This window comes from Acinonyx jubatus, chromosome B3 (genome assembly GCF_027475565.1).
Source record: "Acinonyx jubatus isolate Ajub_Pintada_27869175 chromosome B3, VMU_Ajub_asm_v1.0, whole genome shotgun sequence".
NCBI classification, from domain to species: domain Eukaryota; kingdom Metazoa; phylum Chordata; class Mammalia; order Carnivora; family Felidae; genus Acinonyx; species Acinonyx jubatus.
Window position 1 is genome coordinate 46,421,226 of NC_069386.1, and position 26,275 is coordinate 46,447,500.

The following is a 26,275-nucleotide window of genomic DNA, read 5'->3' on the forward strand; positions in this document are numbered from 1 at the left end:
CCCTCTAGTTTAAATCATACAATAGAGTTTTCTTATATACACAGCCTTAAAATAATATATTCAAATATTGATGTCATGTACCTAAATGTCTACAATGGATAATTTTACTTGTTTTAATTATTTTGTCCTCTAATTGAAGAGAGAGATGTAATTCTCTTTATTTTTTTTTTTTTTTTTAGTTTATGCATTTATTTTGAGAGAGAAAGAGAGAGAATCCCAAACAGGCTCTACACCATTAGCACAGAGCCTGTGGTGGCGCTTAAACCCACAAACCATGAGATCATGATCTGAGCCAAAACCTAGAATCAGACACTTAATCAACTGAGCCACACAGGTGCCCTGAGATGTAATTCTTTTTTATACGGAGTCCCTAAAATACTGTGGTATGATGGAAAACATAATTTTGGAGTCAGCATCATATGCCTCCCTTTTTAGGGATGTTGTGAGCACTAAATGAGGTAACATACATAAAGTCCCAATATAGTATTTAGAACCTATCTGACACTTAATAAATGCATGGCACCCTTCAATTTTCCAAGTATTTTCACCCATGGCAAGTGAGTGCAATGTAATACCTGGATGGTAACAAATACCTTGTTCTGCCTCTAGATGAAACCTTGATATCTTTTTGGGAGGATTCATCATCTGATTTCATGTCATCTGATGAAGGAGGTTCATGTAGGTTTTCATCTTTCTCTTTGTTTTCAGTCTTGATTTCTGCTGGAACAACAGTTCCAGACTGACTTTGCAAGCCACCTAACAAAGAGGTAAAGAAACAAAATAAATGTCCAGAATTAGAACTAAGATAGTAGAAAGCTTTCTAGATGATGAATGCCCTTACTTGTTACAGGACTCTGATGGAAATCTGAAAATGTAGGGTAATACACTATTCAGGTTGGAAAGAACATATACACATACCTTAGAGAAAATGATTTCTAAATCATCTGTATTTAAATTTTTTTTCATGTTTATTTGCTTTTGAGACAGACGGAGACAAACACAGAGTGCCAGTCAGGGGAGGGGCAGAGAGAGGAGATGCAGAATCTGAAGAAGGCTCCGGGCTCTGAGCTGTCAGCACAGGGCCCCACGTGGGGCTCAAACCCATGGACTGCGAGATCATGACCTGAGCCGAAGTCGGACGCCCAACTGACTGAGGCACCCAGGCGCCCCTAAAGCGCGTATTTAAAAGAAAAAGTCTGACCTTGATGGTCATTCTGACACTTACTTTAAGGCACTATTTAAGAAATGAACTAGGATGAGAAACTTGATGCAGTTTAGAAACTGACTTCTAAGATGCTAAGGTAAATAAAGGAAGTAAGTTGTAACATTTTTTTCAGATAAATACAATAAAACGGGTGTCATGGTTAAAATATACCTGGGAAAACTTTATTTTGGTGGTCTTAACACTAGTTATATATTTGTACTTATATTTATATAAATTATCTATTTACATAAGTTATATATTTGTACTTAACATTTATGACAGTTTGTTTCTAACAGAATTGTCTGTTTCTCGAGTTGAATTATAATATTCTAAATAATAGCTACCATCATTTATAGCTCTCAACGTATTTGGAATAATTTCTCATGGCTTTTTGGGACCCTGAGGATTTAGTCATGAGGGGAAGTGATAAGAAAGACATGACAGGGGCGCCTGGGTGGCGCAGTCGGTTAAGTGTCCGACTCAGCCAGGTCACGATCTTGCGGTCCGTGAGTTCAAGCCCCGCGTCAGGCTCTGGGCTGATGGCTCAGAGCCTGGAGCCTGTTTCCGATTCTGTGTCTCCCTCTCTCTGCCCCTCCCCCGTTCATGCTCTGTCTCTCTCTGTCCCAAAAATAAATAAAAAAAAGTTGAGAAAAAAAAAATTAAAAAAAAAAAAAGAAAGAGAGACATGACAGAAACAGAAGAATGTAAGACGACCAGTAAGTACTGAACAGTTTGCATACGGTTCCATCCATCAAGAAGTATCTACAATTGGCCCAGCCAAATGGGGCAATTGGAACCCTAAATATCTATCCTCTGCATTCAGTAGCACTACTGTTTGGAATTCCCCCACCTAAGATGACTTTTGATTCACAGATGTCAATCTGCTTGTAAAAAAAGACGATAGTGTTCCAAGTGTTATTTATCTCTGTATACATTACTGCTGAAAGCCAACAATACAGTTACCTCTGTAATTTTCTTGTGTTTTGTGGTTCAAGTCTGAGCTTGAAGCAGTGACTGTACTAGACAGGACTGAATGATTGCCATTGAGACTGACAGAGTCTTCTCGATGAGTTCCAACCTAAAGTAAAAAAAAAAAAAAAAAAAAAAAGTTAAGACTGTTCAGAGGCAATAATTGTTCAAATTCTTTTAATGGGTTTAATAGAGAAAATATCTACCTGAATTTAGCAACTTTTTTGGGATGCTAGTTTTCTCATGTTTGGATTTCCTTTTTTTAATTTTTAATGTTTTATTTTTATTTTTGAGAGAGAGAGAGAGAGAGACAGACAGACAGACAGACAGACAAGGAGGGATAGTGGCAGAGAGAGAGGAAGACACAGAATCCAAAGCAGGCTTGAACCCATGAACCATGAGATCATGACCTGAGCCAAAGTCAGACACTCAACTGACTGAGCCACCCAGGTGCCCCTGATTTTTGGATTTCAAAAGACTTGACAGACTACTATAGATTGTTTTTAAAAAAAAAATTTTTCTTTTTAACATTTATTTACTACTGAGAGACAGAGAGACAGAGAGCATGAGCAGGGATGGGGCAGACAGAGGGGGAGACACAGAATCCGAAGCAGGCTCCAGGCTCTGAGCTGTCAGCACAGAGCCTGACATGGGGCTCAAACTCACGAACTGTGAGATCACAACCTGAGCTGAAGTCAGATGCTTAACCGCCTGAGCCACCTACGCGCCTCTATAGATTGCTTTTGAATCAAAATATTTACATTATAAAATTCCAACTTTCAAATGTTGTATCCTACAGAAGGTTGTTGTGTGAAGCCAATGAACTAGACAGACAAAGCACTCTGTAAGTCATAAAATGCTACACATTATAGTATCTATTAATAAACCTACATCATTCTGATCATGTATTTCATATACCACCTAAGTATGAATTTGCATTTAACAAAATATTGCTATATTCCAAGTAATATTATTTATTTATACTCTGGTATACTCTTTTTCACACACACACACACACACACACACACACACACACACACACACATATAGTGTCTTGTTTTTTCTTCCTCTGACTCCCTCAAAAACCTTAAAAAAGCAGTCTACGGGTGTTCAGTCAGTTAAGCATCCAACTCTTCATTTGAGTTCAGGTCATGATCTCGTGGTTTATGAGATCAAGCCCTACACATTGGGATACTCTCTCTTGAGCGTGTGCACCCTTTTGCTCTCTCAAAATAAATATACATTAAAAAAATGAAATTAACTTAAAGCAGAAGTTCTGGGGGCACCTGGGTAGCTTATAGTTAAGCATCTAGTGTCTGAGTCTTGATTTTGGCTGAAGTCATGATCTCACGGTTCATGAGATCAAGCCCTGGGTCAGGCTCTGTGTGGACAGTGTGGAAGGAACCTGCTTGGGACTCTCTCTCCCTCTCACTGCCCTTCCCCTGCTTGTGCTCTCTCTCTCTTAAAATAAGTAAATACGCTTAAAAAAAAAAAGAAGCTCTGCACTGCCAAGCAACAAAAATGCCATATAATTTTTATTGTTTTAGTCAAATTCCATAAGGTAAGGCATGCAAATACCATCAAGTATTTAAGCTATAGTAGTATTTTTAGAAAAACTGGTAAAAAATGAAGCTTTTTGTTAGAACAGTAGCACATGTGTCATCTACAAGATTAAGCCTTTAATTAAAGAGGTTTATTGCCTGGAGTTGTACATGAGAATCACTGTTTTTCAATAAATCCTTCAATCCCAGTAAACTGCTTTGTTTGAATCTCTCTTCAGTAATTAATATAGCTTTTATCTTTCATGACTTTGTATGGATTTTACCTTAAGAGGTATAAATACCCCTATGCAAGTTTACCCTTTGGTTTCTTGTAAGCTACACAAAAGGAACCAAAGCAAAGTTTTAGGCAATACAGGCCATTTGATACTGGACCTGATTATAACATGTCAGGTCTTCTACCACACTTTCTATTTTAAGTTGACTTATTTTATTTGAGAGAGAAAGTGTGAGTGATGGAGGAGCAGAGAGACAGGGAGAGAGAGAGAGAATCCCAAGCAGACTCCGCAAATCAGTGAGGAGCCTGATATGGGACTTGAACCCATGAACCGTGAGATCATGACCCGAGCTGAAGTCAGATGCTTAACCAATGGAGTCACCCAGGCACACTTTCTACTGCACTTTTAAAGAAATGTCTGTTTTCCACCCTTATTCTTTGATGTAGTTAAAAAAAAAAAAAAACAACACCCCACCTAGTGTATTCCCTATCTACTTCTAAATTTATTTGAGGATTAGTCATTGCTGAAGATTAGTTGGCTTTCTTTGCTTGCTATGAACTACTCAATGACCTAAGGAGAAGGTCAGTTCAAAAATCCCATTTATAAAAATAAATATAGTATAAATACAATATACAGCTATATAGCTGCAAATTCTTTGAGACTCTAAAAGCCTAGGCCTATTCTATACATAGATATTACTATGACAATTTTGACTGGCTGAAGAAATCCCACAGGATACAGTAAAAGCTAAGAATTCTGTGTTTGCATTTATAATGTGAACTAAAACTTCCTGTGATCCTTGGTAATATGTGCTGAATTTTGTTCTTACCTAGTATTTTGAGCTATCATACCAAGTAATTTAAAAGAAAATAGACTGTTAGTTAATATCCAAAATCTATAAAGAACTTCTCAAACTCAACACCAAAAAACCAAACAACCCAGGTAAGAAATGGGCAGAAGACATGAATAGACACTTTTCTAAAGAAAACATCCAGATAGCTAACAGATACATGAGAAGATGCTCAATATCACTCATCATTAGCAAAATACAAATCAAAACCTGATGAGATACTACCTCACACCTGTCAGAATGGCTAAAATTAACAACACAAGAAACAACAGGTGCTGGCAAGGATGCAGAGAAACAGGAACACTCTGGAACTGTTGGTAGGAATGCAAACTGGTAGAGCCATTCTGTAGAACTGTATGAAAGTTCCTCAAGAAAATAAAAATAGAACTACCTTACAGACCAGCAATTGTATTATTAGGTATTTACCCAAAGGATGCAAAAATACAGAATCAAAGGGGTACATGCACCCTAATGTTTATAGTTTATAGCTGCCAAACTATGGAGAGTGACCAGATGTCCATCAACTGATGAATGGATAAAGAAGATGTGGTATATACACACAGTGGAATATTACTCAGCCATCAAAAAGAATGACATCTTGCCATTTGCGACAAAGTGGATGGAGTTAAAATGTATTAAGCTAAGTGAAATAAGTCAATCAGAGAAAGACAAATAACATAGAATTTCACTCATCTGTGGAATTTAAGAAACAAAACAGATGAATATATGGGGAGGTGGGGGGCGGGAAGAGAAGAGAGGGAAATAAACCACAAAAGACTTAATAACAGCAAACAAACTGAGGATTGATGAAGAGGGAGGTAGGTGGGAGATGGGCTAGATGGTTACTAAGGAGGGCATTTGTAGTGATGAGCACTGGGTGTTGTATGTAAGTGATGAATCACTGAATTCTATTCCTGAAACCAATATTGCACTGTATGTTAACTAAAATTTAAATTAAAAATAGTCTTTTAAAACTTAAACTTTCAAAAATATGTATATTTACTCTATATTGTATGTGTACAACTCATTTTATAGCTCTGTAAGCCAATAGCACTGAACAGCCACAAACTGAACTCTTTTTTTAAATGTTTGTTTATTTTGAGAGAGAGAGAGAGCAAGAGCGAGAGTGACCAAAAGTGAGCAGAGTAGGGGCAGAGAGAGGAGAGAAAGAATCCCAAGCAGACTCCACACTCAGCGTGAAGCCTGATGCAAGGCTTGATCTCACGACCGTCAGATCATGACCACAGCTGATACCAAGAGTTGGACGCTTAACTGACTGAGCCAGTTAGGTGCTCCACAAACTGAATTTTCACTGGAGTGATAAGTGATGATGCATCTTCTGAATTCTTATTTCTTTTTATTACATTAGTAAAAGTTAATTCTCTGATTTTCTGAATCTCAACTAATAAAAATGTTCTATCATTTCCTCTCTGATGAAAGGCTTGGCAGACAAAAGATCATTATCTAAGTAAATTCTAGGTATTTGTGCTTTGCCTGAAGGAAAATCAGTTGGTTGCTCAATTTGTTTTGGGATATAAATGACAGCAAATATTTTCGTCTCTCTGTAATGCTATAAACTAAGTACCTTTTTTACACCAATTTTCATCAATGGCTTCCAAAAGAAAAAAAAAATTAATCTTTAAAAAATGGCCTCAGATTAGCAAAAAACCTCTTAAGTCTGAAGTTTTTCATGTTAATGAAGTCAGCAGGAACTTTATTTATTTATCTATTTATTTATCTATTTATCTATTTATTTATTTAGTAACTTGATTCCCCTTGCAATGGCCCTCATATATTTTCTGGAGAATTTGACTTTCACAGTTCTTAAAGTTCTATTTAACCCTTGCTCACACACTGGCTCCCATGTCTTCCCTTTAATCTGCAGCTACCCATTCAAATGGCTCTGTCCACAGACACAACAGGTGTATAAACAGTCCTTTGTCTGAGCTCAGAGACTGGGCCAGCCAGATAGGACCCTATGTTTAATTGTTCCTCTCGTTAGCATACAGCTGACAGGCTGCAGCTACTAGGGGAGTAGCAGGGGAAGGCAAACCCCTAGGCCTGCCATGCTCTAAATTTCAATCATTATGAAGAGCTCTATTTCAGAATAAAAGGCCCAACTCATTAAATGACATCATCCTACATTCTGAATCTTCACAATCTGTGTATGGCCTTACTTTTGTGGGAACACCCAACAAGGGACCTGTTTTCATTTAATTTGGCCAAAAGCTTTAAGCACCCACAATGGAAAAATGCTAAATCTAATTAGTTGATGAATAAGAGGTCTTGTGAATTAAGGAGCAGATTGAAAAGTACTCAGTATGAATTCCTCTCTGATTCTGAATTCTATTCTAACAATTTGTTCCATTTATACTATTCACTGAATACTAATGATTTAGATTAATCAGTATTAATCTATGGACGGATTAAAGGATGTTTATGTTCTGTATGTATTTTGTTTTACCTGAAGAGGGGTTTTAAGCTAGAAACTTGATAGAATTTAATTTGTTATGGTTCCTTTTTAATGATATTTCCATAAATATATATAACCTGTATGGTTTTTAAACTTTTATCAAATCTCTTCAAAAGCACTATAATGTAGTTTTAATAAAAAAAAATTAAATTGCCCATTCAGGACAAAAATGGTTAGAAAAATAAAATACAGTTAAAAATAAACTCTTTCAATTCAGTTTAAACATAGGTACACAATTTCTACGGTATATAAACCTATACTAATAAAATTAAATACTGTCTAAATGTAAGGTTAAAAGGATTCCAAATCTGATATGTGACAATTTTGAATACTACTTTATTTGCTTTTTAGGCCTTTAATAACTTAATCTTACATCTCTCAACTAAGAAAAATATAGTTTCTCTAACTGCTTTAGGATTTAGAACACAGACATAATTCATATTTTTAAATTATACAAAACACTTTAAATCCTACAATTTAACATTATTCTGCTATTATACAAGAACACCACAAATCTCCAACCACAGCTTAAACTACAAAAACCCCAAGCAATTAAAAAAAAAAAAAACTAACGGAAATGGTTGGATTACGTTTCCTCAGTACTTAAAGCAATAAAAAAAAAGCCTCATGGATAAAATTTTATATCATAAATAAGGAACTTTTCAAGATTTCCATCAAGCTTCCATTAATATAAAAGCTTCTAATGTAACTTAGCTTGAAGTTGAAATCACTGTTGGAGGAATAACTGAGTACCTTCTGTTAAGGATAAAAGTATCATGGAATTATCTCACTGGGCCTCAGTAGTCTAGATATGACAGCCATAAATAGGTGTGATGTACAATAACTTTATACTGTTGAGACCTTTTTGTAATGCCCAAATGAAATTAACAATTCTAGTCCTTTTCAGTTTTCCACTTATTACCAGTATATTTTCCTATCAGCAGTTTATTCCAAAAGTTTGTGCTTAAACTAAATACATGGGAGCAAAACTAAAGTCCAATGCTGACATTTTAATAGTTCTGAAAATCCTGATTTTGTGCTTTAAAATTTAAACAATATATCAATCGCATCCTAATAAGAGTGTATGACAAAAAGTCTTAAGTTTTCTATCTGGATTCCATAAACATGGAGAAATCATCAAAAATATTGAAAGCGAGTATGAAATTAAGTGAAAATGTTAACCCCACTCAAAAATAAGAGCAGGAGCGCCTGGGAGGCTAAGTTGGTTAAGCGTCAGACTCTTGATTTCAGCTCAGGTCATGATTTCAGGGCTGTGAGATTGAGCCCTGGGTCAACTCCCTGCTAGGTGTGGAGCCTGCTTAAGATTCTCTTTCTCCCTCTCCTTTTCCCCTCCCCGGCTCATGCTCACTTATGTGTATTCTCTCTGTCAAAACAAAATAAAAACAAACAAAAACAAAAATAAGCAAATATAAAAATACTATGTGGCTATAATTACTTATAAAAAAGTAAGAATTATTCACTTCTTAGTTTCTTTTTCTGGCATAGTAATCTTTCAAGAAATTAAATTTTTCTGTGTATTAGACAGCTAAAATCATGTTAAATGCCTTCTGTGGTTGAAACCTCATTTAATTCTAAGGTTTTATTTTTCAATAATCTCTATACCCAATGTGGGGCTTGAACTTACAACCCTGAGATCAAAAGCTGCATGCTCTACTGACTGAGCCCGCCAGGTACCCCCTAAACCTCACTGAATTCTATTCTTTGGTGCTGGTCAAATCTGCTTGGTTAAAAGTAACAAAAATCAGGGTGCCTGGGTGGCTCAGTCGGTTAAGTGTCCGACTCTTGGTCAGCTCAGGTCATGTTCTTATGGACTCTGAGATACAGCCCTGTGTCCCTGCTTGGGAATGTCTCTCTCTCCCTTTCTCTCTGCCCCTACCCCATTCACGTTGTGTCTCAAAATAAACAAAAATATTAATAAAAAACAGTAACAGTCAAAATTAAGTCTTTTGATATTGGCTCCTACTGACATATGTTTTTGGCATTTGGTAGTCTTATGTCCTTGGTGTGAAATATAAAAATCCTTTTCTGGAATAACTAAAAAATACCAGAGAATTATTTCATCTATAAGAAGATGGTTGTCCCACAAATCAACAGTATCAGCTACAGATGACTGTTAATGACATAATTTTCTTATAACTGAAAACATTCACATTGTAAAGGAAGTTTATCAGCAACAAAATTATTTCCCTGACCAAGAGACACTATCTTGATTAACCTGTCTATGTAGGTTTTACACCACAAATAATCTTGATAGCATTGCAGGCTGAGAGCTGGGCTGTCTGTATCACTTCTATATTGATATCAACTTTTATTCTTCCACTCTAAGTGTATTCTGGCTTACCTCAAATATTCCAGCTACTTCAACAGCACTCCCAAACTAATCATTAAAAAAACGGGAAACAACTACAGGCTCCAGGAAAAAGAAAAAAACTTGCCAACCCTTGTTACCTGCACTAGGAAGCTAATTTATGTTCCAATTCAAAAAACTGGCAAGGTACGGCCTGTCGGCTAAATCTGGTCCTGGTTTCTCAAATATTAAAGAGCTCTCTTTTTGTAAATGAAGTTTTATTGGAACACAGCCACACCCATTTGTTTTCATAATGTCTATGGCTGCTTTCATGTTAGAATGTTAGAGTTAAGTAAATTTTATTATCTGGCCTTTTACAGAAAAAGTATGCTGATCCCTCTTCTAAATGGAGCAGAGAAAGCAATATCATAATTAAAATCTGCAATTAGGTTGGTGGTCTGACTCTTGGTTTGGGCTCAGGTCATGATCTTGCAGTTGTGAGATAGAGCCCTGTGTCAGGCTCTGCACTGGGTGTGCAGCCTGCTTGGGATTCTCTCTCTCCCTCTCCCTCTGCCCCTTCCCTGCTTGTGTGTCTGCATGTGTGTGTGCTCTCACCCTGTCTCAAAATAAATAAAAGAAGCTTAAAAAATAATATATATGTGTAAAAAAAATATATGTATATATATACATATATATATGTGTATATATATACATATATGTATATATATACATATACATATATACATATATATGTGTGTGTATATATATATATACATATAAAACCCCTGCAATTAGGATAGTGACCTACAGTACATGCCCATGAGAACAAAAATCCATTATAACAAAAATTTTATTTGAACGTTCTATGGAATTCCTGAATTGATATTTGTTTATTAAAATAATTCTACTCCCTGCAGAAAATAAATGGAATAATGAAAACTACATATTTTAGAGAGAAGTTGACCTCACAAATTCTACAAGGTGATATAAAATTGCCGATAAACTGGTGTTTCTGTGGTTACTTCATAATTTTGGCCAAGTAGCCTCCATTTGTGGAAGCCTATAGAACAAATACTAATTTATGTTAATGTAGAGGATAATACATAAACTACCACAAAGTTAAGCAAGACAAAAAAGGAAAAGTGATTCTAGAATGTAAAATTGTGTTATTTCTTAGTCAGGATCAATTAGAATTCACAGGGGCAAGAGGGAATAATAAAAGCAGGAGATTAATTCTTGAAAATGGCTGGCAATAGTTAAAATAATATGTCTCCCCAAATCACATACTATCCAATAATATGAAAAGAGTTGATTTCACATAGGTGGGTACTGGGCATGTAAGCAAGGTGCTCCTGCCACTCCTGATGTCTTCAGACATGGACAAGAGCCAGAATAAGAATATTCCTCAACTGTATGCCTAAGGCTTGGCTGGGAGAGTCACTGCTGACTGTGAACTTCATTTCATTCTACCCTTTGATGTTTTTGCTGAAGTTGAGAACCGAGGACTTATAGCTAAACTGTTCATCTCAGAAGGATAGGAGATGAACAGTGACTCACCTGACAGTCTCAGACTTTTTTGTCAGTTAATAACTTTATATTTTGAGGGTAAGCCTGTCAGAAACATCTGTAGATCCACCTCCACTAGGTGACTGTCTGGACGGGGCAGACACAGCAGATGACATGTGGCAGCTGTTCACCAGCTATGGGTCCTCTAAGGTGCAGTAAGAACTGAAGAGAGGATGTGGGTAGTCACGCTGAGTGGCAGCATGGCCTTAGTTGCTGCAGTGCTGAGGCTGCTACTCAGACTAAGTCAGACTCACGTCACAGTGATAAGACTTTTTTCTAGACTAGTCTTTTTTTTTTTCTTTGTAAAGAATATCTCTGGCAACCTTTTTTTTTTTTTGATGCTGTGAAGTAGGCAGCATATTCCTAGAGGATATAATGGGAGCTACTTATTAATTAAAAGCTTCAGGGCAATATCTAATTTAACAATTTTTCCCTCCACAAGTCCTTTTAAAATGCACTAGATTTCTACATGGCTTTTTAAGACTGGATTTTGAAAAATCTGTTTTCTAACTCATATCCAAAGTTGGTAAAAATAACTTCCCAAATACAGAAGTTCCATTTTTTACAAACCCTATATTTAATTGGTGGGAGCCAGAGATATATCAGAGATTTATCTATAGCAGATAAAGTGGACTAGGGGCAGTGAGCTATTAATAGTGAAGAATTAAAAAATGATTATGAGGGAGGAATAACTACAAATGGTGCAAATGAGACAAACTTTGGATTCAAATATATTGATTTTTAAGTCATTCTTCTAAAAAAGTTATTTCAACAAAAACAATAATTATTAATTTGACATTCTACATTTATGTGGGCAACAAATGCTACCCTATACACAATATTATTTTAATTATTATTACTAACAGGGCTAATACTCCCTTATATGTCTATGATTTTTGTAATTTTCAATGTTTTCACATTTTATTAGCTTACCAACAGCATCAAAAACTATTTTAGAAGGAGCCTGAATTTCAAATTTTCTGACATTAAAAAAATAAATAAACAACAACCACCCAAAACTGGTCGTTAAGATATATAAGCATCTAATGTCACCTATGTTGCTAAGAACATTGTACTCAGGAAACTAGAAAGCTGTGTTTGATGTTTACTTCAGCTGCTCCAAAATGAATATAAATGGTTGCCTGACATGTGAATGTGAAAATCTGGAACCAATCCTATTTTACAGAACACAAGCCTTCAGCATTTGGGGCACCTAATTATTTTGATGATAGGTGAATTTTACCCTTGATCACATGGCTTATAGCTAGAAAGTGGTTTCACAGGAGAATATTTCACAGCATGTAATAAATCCTAAAAACAATGCTATAAACACTCAAACACATGGCATCAGTTAAATTGCAGGTTCAAAAAGAACTTCATTCCTTTAAAAGACAATTTGGATAAAAAATAATATAAGACATTCAACACAGAATTTTTGATGTGCTGGAAAATTTTACTTTTTTCTCTCTAAAGTATTACTATGTTTTTAAAAACATGGATTGAATTATTTTATTCTCTTCAGGAATTAATTGAACATTGTTTCCTTTCATTGTCACTCAAATTACAGCTATTCTTAAAACTACCCCACTTTTTCTTTATTTGGGAATAAAGCTTCAATTTGGTCTGGTACAAATAATTTCACATTCCTTCTGGTTTTGAGGGCTGGTTCCAAATTATAATCAACAACTTTTCTAGACCAGAACCCTTGAAATTCAGTCTTGCTTTATAGTTTTTGCTCTTTAGACTTCCTACATACTGTTTCAAGGCAAAAACTGGTATGCCACACATCTGGGGAAAAAAAATCTAAGTTTAAGCTAAAATGATCTTGCAGAAAATTTTAGCTTTTTGCACACAATCGTAGCAGGACTTTAAGGGCCAATGTGCAACGAATGACCCGGACCAAGACAGAGTAAGTCTGTTTGAAAAAGAAGAATCCTCTCCTCCAAAGATTTCATGAAAAACATTTAGGACACTAGGCTTTAACCATTATTACAAAAAAGATGAGCACTATTTTACCATTGAAGCAGATCGACTGCTTGTAACAAGGCTTGATCCACCATAGTTTGAATTGAGGCTTCCAATTGGTGCATTATGGGATGGTCCCAATAAACTGTGTATATCATTGTGACCAGCAGGCAAACTGGTGGACGGTCCAACGGCATGGTTCCGCAGCACATGGATAGCATCATCCAGTCTGTCTAAACGATCCTCCATTCGAGATTGCTGTAGGGATTGAAAAAAGACATGGAGGTTACTGCTGGTATCTGTTAAATTCATTAAACTGCTATGTTTCCTACTTTGGGATATAGAGAAGACAGCAAAGTAAAATGCACTATCAAGTAGCTTCAAAAGCAGCTACCTACACTACAATCAAGAATCAAAGAAAAGATATTTGACGACTATGCAAAATTAACAAAGCTTCAGAAACAAATCACTGCTTTATAAAACCAATTTACCAGTCTACCATGAGGCTATTTCTTTTAGCTTCCTACAAAAGACGAAGGCTACTCTACTGTGTCTGATAATTATAGCTGATAAAAAAGATAACCTGGACTTTAATACTGATCTTTGAAATGAGGGCAATTTCGGGAAAGGACCTCAAATCCATCAAGTTTAAGTTGTAATTTTGTTTTAAGTGAATAAAGCATACCTATCTGAAATGGTGAACACATCCAAATATGCTCTTTCACAAAACTGAGGAAATGAGATTGTCTGTGGATACACACATGCCCCATACACAAACATATTAGAATTTAAAAAATCAAAAGCACATGCCAGTAGAGCTCTTTTAAAAAGAATCATTCTCAACAACATGAAAAACAAAAGTCTATTCTTACATACTGTACAAAAACGAAACTGGTCATTGTTTGATTTTAAAAGACTTTGGAGTCTGTACAGGCTTGAAGATTTTAAATGGATAATAGGAAGTATAATTAACTGAAACACAAAAAAGGCACCATCTAAAAGAAATAGTACCTCACAGACATCCTTTAAGAAGGACATTGCATCTTGCAAATGCTCGTGAAGTTGCTGCTCAACTCGATTTTTCTGGCAAAGTCAAGACAGAACAGGAGGCAAAGCACAGGTTAAGATTAACTCCAAAAGAGATGAGGAAATAGCTGATGTCGCATGTCAGCATAACATGTTAGTAAAGTTAACGCAGAGACCTGCGAGATCTACTTGTATTAAGGTATGAGAAGGCTGGGATTTAACAGCGAAGTTATAAGGTTAGCATCTAAATAGCATACATTGTTTATATTTGCTTGCAAAATATGAAAGAAGAAGACTTTCCCTTCAACTGTTCTGTTAGTCACAGAAAAAGAACTCTTCTATTTGCAACATGAAATTACTAAGTGACAGCATGACTTAGCATTCCATCAAGTTATTCTATTTTATTTGTATAATACTATGTAATTCTGTGGTAGGTATTGAAAAACAACAGTAGCTAACATTCTACCACAAATTCTTCGCATTCAATACCTAGACAGGCTCTTTTATTCTACCTCCTTATTTGTTTATTAACATTTTTGCTTATACAATTAACACAATATATTTTTAAAAATGAAAACATGGGAAATAACACTTTTCATGACAAAAATAATTGATGCTACATTTAAAAATTTTAGTCAAAATGTTATTAACTATATACAGAATAGTCACATGAGAAAGAATAAAATGTGACCATGCTGCATTGCTCGGCTAGTTTTCTTGCTTTTATTTGATCTCTTTACTTTTTTGTTTGTTCCTTCTTCTATATAAACATAAAAGTATAGAAAAGTTAAACTCTAGATTTATCAAAAAAGCAAAAATCCCATAATACTATTTTACTACCAGCTGTCCTGAGATCAGAAAGAAGCCTGATGTCCCAAAGAACAGATGGCAAAAGGCACACCCAATGTGTCTTATATTGTTAAACTAAATCAGGCCATTTGTTAGCAAAGAATTCGTGTGTAATGCTATCCTACTGTTTTTTCATTGTTACTCAGGATTTACTAAAAATGCACTCTGCACTATCAGATAAAAGTGACCCGTATATTTTTAAGAGGCTCTTACCAGGGAGTGGAGCGAGTTTTCATAGCTGGGGGATGAAGGAGCTTGCCCTCCAGGTCTGGGCCACTGACTGGTACCTGTTAAAACAAAATACAAAAGCATACACACACACCTTGGTTAACTCAATGATCTTGACAATGTCCTGAAAGAAAGGGTAAAGCCATTCTATAGCTGTACATAAACTTATGCAAACATTTTTGTTCAGCCTTCAGCATAGTATTGGCTACTTACAAGCCCAACACATTAAAAAAAATCTTTTTCAGGGCACTTGGCTGGCTCAGTCAGTGGAGCATGCGATTCTTGATCCCAGGGTTGTGAGTCTGAGCCCCATGTTGGGTGTAGAGATTACTTAAAAATCTTAAAGTCTTTTTCATTACTAATACAACTGTGTAGGGAGTTGGGAATAAAAGAAAAAACTGCACAGTACTTTACAAAGTAACTACTTTGCAAAAATTTGTATTAGTTATTATTAACTACTTGTTATTTTGCAACAACAAAAAAAGCCAGAAACAGGACCATAAATACAGAGAACTGGTAGTTGCCAGAGGGGCAGGAAGGAGGAGAGGAGATACAAGCTTCCAGTTACAGAATGAGTAAGTCATGGGGATGAAAGGCACAGTATAGGGTATATAATCAATGATATTGTAATAGTGCAGTATAGTGACAGATGGTAGCTACACTTGTGGTGAGCTTAGCACAATGTATAGAGCTGTCAAATCACTATGCTGTACACCTGAAATGAATGTAACATCCTGTGTTCATTATACTTCAAAAAACAAAAACTACTTTTATGTTTGAATGTTCTTCAGATTTTGTCCACAAGCAGATTATCTTGAGAAAATGTACTTAAAACATACGTAATTTAAAATTCTGTTCCTTCTCCATGACTTTCCGTAGCTTTTGTTATTAAATGACTACGTTAATATTCACTTGATTTTCTAGATCATAATTTATATAATCACCATTATTACCTCACTGTTGGAGGTTTCTTTCAGTTGGCTATTACGAATAGTATCTAAATATTACTATATTGTGAATGGTAAACATTGTTATTTTCTTTTTTGGGAACATGTCTTGAGGATAAATAGCATTTCTGAATTAAAAGGTATAAATATATTTATGATACTCAATTCATAAAGCCAAATTACTTTCTAAAGTGTCCTATTAACTTCTGCCATTAAGTTACGCACAAATGCACCAATTTCAAACGACTGCAAATGCATTTAGGATTATCTGTTAAACATTTTCCCAACATAATTTACACAAAAACACATTATTTAATTTGGAAAATATCACCATGAAAATTTTTAATGTCATTTATTCTTCGACTTTAGAAAAGTAGCACTAACACACAGCAAAAAAACATACAAGTTCAGAGTAGAAAAAAATAAAAAGGAAGAAAACAATAAAAAAAAGACAAAAGGATTAATTCATTCATGTGTTTAAGACAATACAGACTGTGCAGTTGGAAATAATTTATTTACAGAAAATAATGAGAACCATTATAGTTATTAATATTATAGTTATTAATAAATGCTTCAGTGACAACCTGAGTTATAGGAGAAATATGAAGTTGGAGAACTTGCAGGTTTACTTAATTTGTCTGATTTACTGCTAAATGAAGTTTTAACCTATGTTCTTTGTACCAAGCATGTTGTTGCAGATTATTTGCCAAATTTAGGAAACAATGAAAATGTATGGTAAATCTTAACTATTATAGTTCACTTCAGTTGAATAAATTAGTAATTGTATTCCCATCAATCAAATATATTTTACAAGGTGAAAAGTTGGATAAAGTTTTAACCTGATTAAATTTCACAATTATATGCATACTGTTGTGATTACATAGGAAAATTTTAAATAGTAAAACTGTGAGAAAAGAATATATATTATGTACTTCATCAGCAAACAATTTTTTTTTACTTGTAGGCAAATTACAAATTATTCTGAGAACCATTAAAGGTTTCCTGCTGGACATACAAACACAGTCATAATTCAACTACATGAATTATGGACAATCTAAAATTGAGCATTGAAACAGAAGCTTGCGAACTTAAATTAACAAGTAGATTTTAGTAACTAGAGAAACCCAGTAACTGACTATATGAAGAACTCATATAAATAACCAGCCAACACCTTTCCACTGATTTCAGTACATTAGTGCTTTCCAAGCACTGATGCAGAATTATGAATTTTATGTGGATAAAAGGTTAAGCCTAATCCATTTTGAAAAAGACCCTAAATTACTTTTAATGTAATTTCTTTTAATGTTTACAATATTTTATTTTCCAATTTTCCTCCAACCTTCCCATTCCTCTTTGGGTGATCAGCCTGTAACAGGACTCTAATCATCAAATTATTTAATCTACATCAGATATTAATACAAGTTTTATGTTTAAACACCTCAGAATTGTTAACATGCATCTGCTTGGCAAAACATGCGATTTTTGTGGTTCTCCAACTAGTTTAGGGTTGAGGAATGAGATATGTGCACTGAGTTACTCAGGTAAGAAATCACCTATATTCATTATTTTATTGATAGTGATATGAAGAAACCATGCTAAGGTCTATATCCAAAATGTAATCCATTAAACTGGAAAAATACACATATACTCAAACCGGTTTTGTTTTTATTATAGACTGGGCTGCCCCAGTGTGACATACTTGGTTAAAACAGAATACTAATGTGCTTAAATCAGGGATATATGTTTGAACTTTATAGACATGCCAAGTTATATCTCATGGACAGACCTCCTTGAGCCCCAGTTAGTAGTTTAAAACATTATGCTATTAGTCATAAAGAAGATGACTGGATAGTTAGATAGAGTTATTAGTTCAGTAGAAATCAATCCTATTGCTGATGTTGGCATCTCTATCTCTAGCTTGTAACATTACACAAATATTGTAGAGAATAGAGAACAGGGTATTTCCCACCTTCCTTCCCTGTCACCTCGTATTTGGTGTAGACCTATCAAGAGGCTTGGGGCTTATTCTTCCTTCTATTAATGAGCATAAGGTTTCAACTGTTTATGCAGTTACCAATTTCTGTAATTGCCTGGGCTTTTTAGTGATCGCCCTAAAAAGCTAGTTCTTATTCAAGAAGGATTGTAATAAACCTACCAGCTATTAAAATATAATTATAATGACAGTTCCTAGAAAACAAGCTAGCTAGGTAATTAGGAGAAGTGAGTTTTTGGCTAGAAAATGTGGAAAGGCTTTCTTTGATCACTAAATCCAAAATTCACCCAGTGTTTCTGATCTGCTCACTAAGTGGAACTTAGAAGTAACTGGTTAATCAATTTAGAGACTAGATACCAACATTTTATACGGCTGAAAGAAATTCTTAGGACCACTTATCATGCATTTTCTTATTTTGTTAGTTGTTTCCCTTTGTAATCTCACCTTAAACTGAAACTTTCATGAGATCCCTCATACTTGGAAAAGGCTGGATAATCAATGTAGTACTCAGTGCTTTGCTTTCCACAATCTGGCTCCAGCCAACCTTTCCATTTTAGTGCTTCACACTTCCATACGTGAAGAGTTCATAATCAGTCATCCCCATGACTCTGGATGAAGAAGTCATGTGCTTTTTTTTTGCATCTGGATCTTTGTTATACTCTTCCCTTTAGACCCAGGAAAACTCTTTCTCCTCCTCTTAAAGTCCTGCTCTCTTCATGAAGTTTATCGTGACCGTTCTACAGCTTAGAGTGAATTCTGATGGTTGTATTTTCATGTATTTATCTTTTTAAAAAAAATGTTTATTTGTTTACTGAGAGAAAGAGAGAGCAAGAGGGGGAGGGGGAGAGAGAGAAGGAAGAAGGGAAAGAGAGGGAGAGAGAGACAGGCAGAGAGTGAATCCCAAGCAGGCTTCGTGCTGCCAGCCCAGAGCCCAACACAGGGCTTGATCTCACAATTGTGAGATCACGACCTGAGCTGATTATCAAGAGTCAGATGCTTAACCAACTGAACCACCCCAGCACCCCATGTGTTTACCTTTTATTTTCTCAGCTAAACTGAAAACCTGCTGAAGTCAGATGATTATCAAACACCAGGCACACTGACAGATGATTAAAGTAAATAAATAACTGATTAGCCAAAACTAAGGAATCCTTTCTTCTTTCTCTTCCTCCATTTCTATTGTAAATGTTTTGAAGATTGCTACTGAGAACTGAAATTATTAAACCCTTATTTATTTATATTCCAGAAGGAGGTGAAGAAAGGAAAAACATGGTTTTGTCTGTCTGCTCTCCAAGTTCCCCCAGTAAACACATTCTCTTAAATACTTGTGTCCTTTGCTAAATGACGATTGTGATAGACATAGCCATTCTTCTCTTCTACCTTGCTGCCAGAGCCCTGATTTTGTTCAAAAGGGGGTGGGCTATCTATCATTTCCTGGCATGAACCAGAAAAGAGTAACTTTAGAGTTCTCAGGGTAAATCCTGATGTCTAAGATACACATGGTGGTCCCATTTCTGTTATGACCAGTGTGTTAGTGCCCAGTGCTGGCTGAAGACTCATGAAGGCCAATCTGTTGAAGAGCCTTCTGAAAAAGATTCTTAAAATACAAAGAAAAGATGGTCTCTTTTCTTCTAGTGAACACTGTTATGTCCACATATGGTACCTTGAACTGCTGAACTTGCCAGCAGCCTGAGGAAGAACTGCAAAAGTAGTACAGCAGGAGCTTGGCCATACCGGGGCCAAGAAATTTGCCCTGCTATGGCTTCCTGTCATGAAGATAAGCATCCCCTTATTATTTAAGCCAGTCAAGACAAGAGTTTCTCTTCCTTTCAGCCTAAAGCATCCCAACTGATATAACAGCACTACCTCAGAAGTTCCTCACAAGCATGCTCTAGGTAGAAATATACATTCTTGGCCTGAAAAAGTTCCTAAGGAAAATGAGTGGAATTTAAACAAGAATGATGATTACCTTAGAAGCTGCCTATGTGCCTCTTCACCTGTGTATCCATCCTCACAAGGCCTATGCCAGTCTGACTGATGCTCAGGTATACAGAACAGGACAAGTGTAGAGAGCACACAGTGGGTGGATTTTTTACTCTAGTTAACAGGCCACTGCCATTCAAGGTACAAAATAAATTCCACATATTGTGTAGAAGCTCTAGTTTGCTCCCTCTTTTTCATTCTTCCTTCAACTATGAATAATTTATCACGTTGTGCTTTCCTTTTTCCTTCTCTCTTTATATTTCTGCCAATTTGGAGTGTGTGTGTTATGTGTGTGGTGACAGGAAGGAGATACTAGATACAGGAAATGGGAGAGAAATGCACTTGCATACAATCAGTCTTTGATGTGCTGTTTCAGTAGGAACATAATAAGCATTAAATGAAAGAAAATATTTTTCTTCGATTATGACTGCTGAATTGAAAAAGAAGCCTATTAATATCTTCATTACACACTTCAGTAGATCATAGATTTTCATTAATCAGCTGAATTAAAGGGGAAAAAGGATATCACCCAATAAACACCAAATAAAGATGGAGAAGGAAATGTAAGGTTTTACTCTGGACCATTTTTTTTTGAAAAATGTCAAAGTCTCTGATTTTCCATTTTAGTGATGCCCCCTCATAAATACTGAACTCCTCTGCTGCCTGACTTCCCACCCAGTATTAATAAAAAAAAAAACCAAAGGGCATGTTTATAGCTATCTCACTGGGCAGAGGAAGAGAGGAGGTGGGAACATATAGTAAGGACCAATATTCTCATCTCTGATGAGAAAGGAAAACAGGCTGTGGCAAAAATGACACTGATAATTTGAGTAAAACTGCGCCAGGAGGGTGAGTAGGGTTAAAGTTACATCATTCTTCCTGTAATTTCAGCTCTCTGTTAAATAACAACTCTAAGTCAATGGGTCTTTCATAGTCCTGTCTATGTAGGGAACAGCTGTTCAACTTTTACTAGACAGCTGAAGCCATGGTGTCTGAGAAAGTGGCAGAACCCACTAAGAGCTGAAAGCAGCTGCCAGCAGTTCATCATCTCCACACTGGAATGCTTCTAGGCAGAGTCACAAAGCTAATACACAAAGCACAGGTGATAGCCAAGGCCCTGATATACCAGAGCCCAGATTTTTCAGAAACCCCACACAATGCAAATAGGTTTAACAACAACAACAACAACAACAACAACGCTACATGGGCTTAATTAATGACTTGATCAGAAAAAGAGAATCATTTGAGGTAGACTGCTGCAAGAATATGGCAATTTTTACCCATAGGCCTAGTGCCTTTTCCTCAGAATACATTTCTTCTTCAGCATCTTTTTTTCCTTCAAATGTTGCTCATAAAAATATCATACAAGTTTTAAAATTATAGCTTAATATATATTAAGCATTTTCCTATAATTTTATTTATTTCTAAGATTTAAGAATTCCTATTTATAATAGTAACAATTATATCTCAACAAATTTATACTGTAGGATAGAATCTGGACTCTGTCACAGCAAATATGGAAAAAAAAAAACCAGGAAAGAGTAAAGCAAATCTGAACCACTTATTTTTAACTCCACTAACAACGGTATTTATCCACATTCACAGACTTCTTTTCCTTAGCAAAAAAACTACATTATTCCCAAGAATTACATATATATATATATGTTTATATATATATACATGTGTTTATATATATAAACATATATATATAAAATAACTTAATAACTTAGTGAACCTAAAAATAAAGAGAAGCTATCTAGCAGAAAGTTATTAATCTCTGAGTCCTACAAGTGGTACATGGAAAGTGCAGAGAATAAGGAAGAAAGAAGTTACATGTACTTCTAAATAGATTATTTTGTATACTTTCTATGCCACCTTACCCAAAATTTTGATTTACCACCTCTGTATTTTGCTTTCATCCCAAATGTCTAGCCTTATTTTTATCCTGTTAAAACAACTGTTCTTAGAAATTATACCAAATTAAGAATCAGAAAAGAGTAATTCACAGCTAGCAAATATTTCATTATTCTCCAAAATGAACTCGGGAAGGCTCTGTTTACACGTTTTCTCAAAATTCAGATAATTTTATCATGAACTTTTACTGTATTTTATTGGAAAATAAACAAAGTTCAAATATTTCAAAGTAGCTCCATGCATGTTTTTAAGTCGATAGATAAAAGAGCAGCCTACCTGTGAGAGGTGAGGGTGATCCAACTGGTGTTGATGGGTTTGATGGAAAACTACTGCTGGTATGGTCAGGAGAATAAATCTAACCAGAAAACAAAATATGCATGTATCAATATGTGACAACAAAAATATAAATCCATTTGCATGGAGTTATTTTTATAATCTAAGTTGCCACCCATAAAACTCAGAATGAAAAATTTATTTCTTCAATTTAGGACTATTTCATTACATAAAGGCTGTTTACAGTTTTAAAACTAGGATTAAAAAGTCTTCTATATTCTGGGGGTGCCTGGCTGACTCAATCAGTAGAGCATGTGACTCTTGATCTTGGGGTCATGAGTTTGAGCTCCATGTTGGACACAGAGAATCCTTAAAAAAAGGATCATATATACTCTAATAAGAGAGGAATAAATAAATCATATCCATTTATTATCAATAGTTGAAAATTATTTGTTTCTGTTAGAACAAAAAAGAGAAGTGACTTTAAAGTTAAGTCTAGGGCGCCTGGGTGGCTTGGTTGGTTAAGCGTCTGACTTCGGCTCAGGTCATGATCTCACAGTCCGTGGGTTCGAGCCCCGCATCGGGCTCTGTGCTGACAGCTCAGAGCCTGGAGCCTGTTTCAGATTCTGTGTCTCCCTCTCTCTCTCTGCCCCTCCCCTGTTCATGCTCTGTCTCTCTCTGTCTCAAAAGTAAATAAACGTTAAAAAAAAAATAAAGTTAAGTCTAATAATCTTTCTAGAATATATCATCTAAATAAGTGATATCCATTAAAAATAAATATCTCAGGAAACTATTACCTTTTGAAGACAACAGTCTTTAAAAACAGTTTTAAAGGCCAAAGAAAATATTTTTTAAAATAGTTACCCTTTATTTCTCATTTAAAAAGCTCTCAGTTTGGGACCCCTGGGTGGCTCAATCGGTTAAGCATCCGACTTTGACTCAGGTCATGATCTCACAGTTTTTGAGTTTGAGTCCCGCATCAGGCTCTGTGCTGACAGCTCAGAAACTGGAGCCTGTTTCGGATTCTAGGTCTCCCTCCCTCTCTCTCTGCCCCTTCCCTTCTCACACTCTGTCTGTCTCTCTCAAAAATAAACATTAAAGGGGCGCCTGGGTGGCTGAGTCGGTTAAGCGGCCGACTTTGGCTCAGGTCATCATCTCGCGGTCCGTGAGTTCGAGCCCCACGTCGGGCTCTGTGCTGACAGCTCAGAGCCTAGAGCCTGTTTCAGATTCTGTGTCTCCCTCTCTCTGACCCTCCCCCGTTCATGCTCTGTCTCCCTCTGTCTCAAAAATAAATAAACGTTAAAAAAAATTTTAAAAAAACATTAAAAAAATAAAAAAATAGAAAGTTCTCAGTATGACCAACTACATTTTTGCCAAATTTAGCTACAAACGTATTGTGCAAAATCAAGCTTGCTCTCAAAGGATATTTTGTCACCCTTGAGGAAAGTGGAAGAAACCCTAAAAGTCCTTCAGAAAATGTTCCCAAAATGATTTATGGACTTCACTTCCTAAGAGGTCCACTTCAAATAAGATAACATCTGAATGCATAAATTTTGGTATTTTGGCTAAGTTTTGCTGCAATATTTTATATTTATTTCATATTGCAAACAAAAAGTGACAGACAATAGTGACACGTTTACCTAATTAGCCATTAAATATTTTAAAAGTCTCTTTAATCCAAGTATTAAGAGTCCCTAGGAAGTTTTCTCTATGACAATTCTATCTCTATAATGAGCATAATAAACCATCTTCATATCTCAACACTTAACTTAGGGCAGCAAATCAACTTATGTGAATGAATTTAAAAAGGAAAACTACTTGTGGGTGAAAGGAATCATCCAATAGAAATACTCTTTCTCTGAATGAGCTTAGACTTGTAATGAATTTAATGAGGTCCTAATTATGGCAAACAAGGGGGTCTCAGCACTGGTTTCAAACACAGTGTAATATGCTGAGAAAGCCAGAAACTGGGGCAGGTTCATGTAAAACAAAACTCCACAAGTCATAATCATTAAACACAACAGCTTTTATTTTTAAAAAGAATAAAGTATTAAATGAATTGTAAGCAGCCAGAGAGACCATTTTCCTTTGACTACAAATGGATATATCTACCTCAAAGAAAACACACCAATTTGTATAATGTTACTAAATTCTAACTGTAAATGCCTTCAATCACCAAATCTCACCAAACAGCCAGATCTAGAAGTTGTATATTCAAGTTAAAAAGCCATTTTGGAAAAGCAAAACTATCAAGAAGACTTCAAAGGACATTATGGAAGGACTGAGTAACAGGGAGGGTAGTATGTTATATTAAGATCAATACTATTGGTCTTAAGGTTGTTACCTTGTAAAAAATCAGGATATGCATGTGAAAATTAGCTAAAGGTCACATTTTGGTTCCTAGTGGGCTACATACACAAAGTAATTTAAACCATATGTGTAAATTAGATGAGGTCACCACACTTCAACAAAAACATATCTCAACATAACCCTTAACTTTTATAAATCACTATTTCTCACATTTAAGATTCAAGTAATTATAACTTTTAGGAACACCTGATGCTAACTTTTATGAAACATGCCTTAACTGTAATATTGGTAAGGAAGGGAAGAGTTGACAACATTGATGGTGGGTGCATGAGCAGTGAGGAAAGTTTCAGTTTCATGCAAAACTCCCTCTTATCATAAACTAGACATACTCACTGATTTTTTATTTCCTTGTAAAGATTAACAGCAGGAAAGCATTGGAGAAACAGTACTGCCTCTCTGTCATACCCTCCTGGTTTTGTTGTTTCCTCATAGTGTTTACATTAATCCTTAACTGTCTAAACTTGCTTATTTGTTTTATTATCTGTCTCTTACATTTTTACCTCAGTAAAATGTATGCTCCAGAAGAGCAAGGACTTTGTCTTATTCAGACAAAATTTGAATTGTACAGGATTTGCAGTAGCTTGCAGTACCAACAGTGCTGGTAAATATATACTTGTTGAAAGAATGAATGGTTATTATCCTTGTGAGAAGTTTCTATTTGAGTATTTCTTTTAAATCACTGGATGTAGAATACATAGGCTCCATCTCTCTTTCACACTTCCAGTTTCTTAATATAGATTTCCCTAAAAGCTCTAGTCTCAGTTTTCTTTTCTATTCACCTGTGTTTTATCTCCTGGTAATATCACTTCTGTAAAGTATCAACTATGACATCTCTGTGAATGACTACTAAGTTGACATTTCTATCCTCACAATGGTTGCTGGACTTCTCCATCTGGACATATTCTTTCATTTCAAGCTCGTTATGTCAAGCCAAACTTTGCATCACTGCTCCAAGCTTCCTACCTTTTCCCATCTTTACTCTTCTGTTTCCTCTACTTCAGCATCGGCATTCTCATGGTCACCAATATCACTCTCTTTCTCCAACTTCTCCCCTCCACCCTTCCCCACCACAGACTGCCAATACCTACCATTCTCTAGAAGGTCTCTGGGATAGGCACACATCCTTCTCATCACCATGACACTGCTTTAAACCTTTACTAGAACTTGTAAATGGATCATTTAAGTCTTTATATATCTAGTTACTCCCTGCTCCTTTCACTCCTTATATAATTGCCAGAGTTATTGTTCCCAACCAGTTTTAAACAGTCAAATCCCACACAGTGCTTCCTGCAGCCCACTAAATAGAATAGAATGACATTTGAGATCTTCCCTAATCTGGTCACAATAATATCTAACTTATAGCCTACTTGTAACATTTTGTACCCTATTATCCAAACAAAATATGTATTTTTTTTCATTTTCTGAACACAGCTTGTCCTTTCAAAATGCCAGTTTCTTAATTTCTCCCTGATGGAATTCTAAACCACATGGGAGCCCAGCTCACACATCATCTCCCTCTTTACACTCATCTTCACCTCCTTCACACTCTTAGAATAACCTATATTTCTCTTTGGTCTTTT

General features: G+C 35.6%; 1 protein-coding gene across 12 annotated transcripts in view; it reads right to left on the minus strand.

Moving 5' to 3' along the window:
• The window catches only part of TCF12 (transcription factor 12), a 376,180-nt gene that overhangs the window by 16,501 nt on the left and 333,404 nt on the right, over window positions 1–26,275 (minus strand). For 8 of the 12 annotated variants that reach the window (XM_027067337.2, XM_027067336.2, XM_053223969.1 and 5 more), the window contains 6 exons: window positions 22,329–22,407; window positions 15,201–15,274; window positions 14,124–14,195; window positions 13,164–13,370; window positions 2,168–2,282; window positions 594–756 (listed from right to left, as the gene is read on the minus strand). In XM_027067337.2, coding sequence (XP_026923138.1) covers window positions 594–756; window positions 2,168–2,282; window positions 13,164–13,370; window positions 14,124–14,195; window positions 15,201–15,274; window positions 22,329–22,407 — 710 coding nt within the window. The remainder of the gene's footprint in view (window positions 1–593; window positions 757–2,167; window positions 2,283–13,163; window positions 13,371–14,123; window positions 14,196–15,200; window positions 15,275–22,328; window positions 22,408–26,275) is intronic. The other 4 variants (XM_027067340.2, XM_027067339.2, XM_027067347.2 and 1 more) reach the window with 1 other exon arrangement.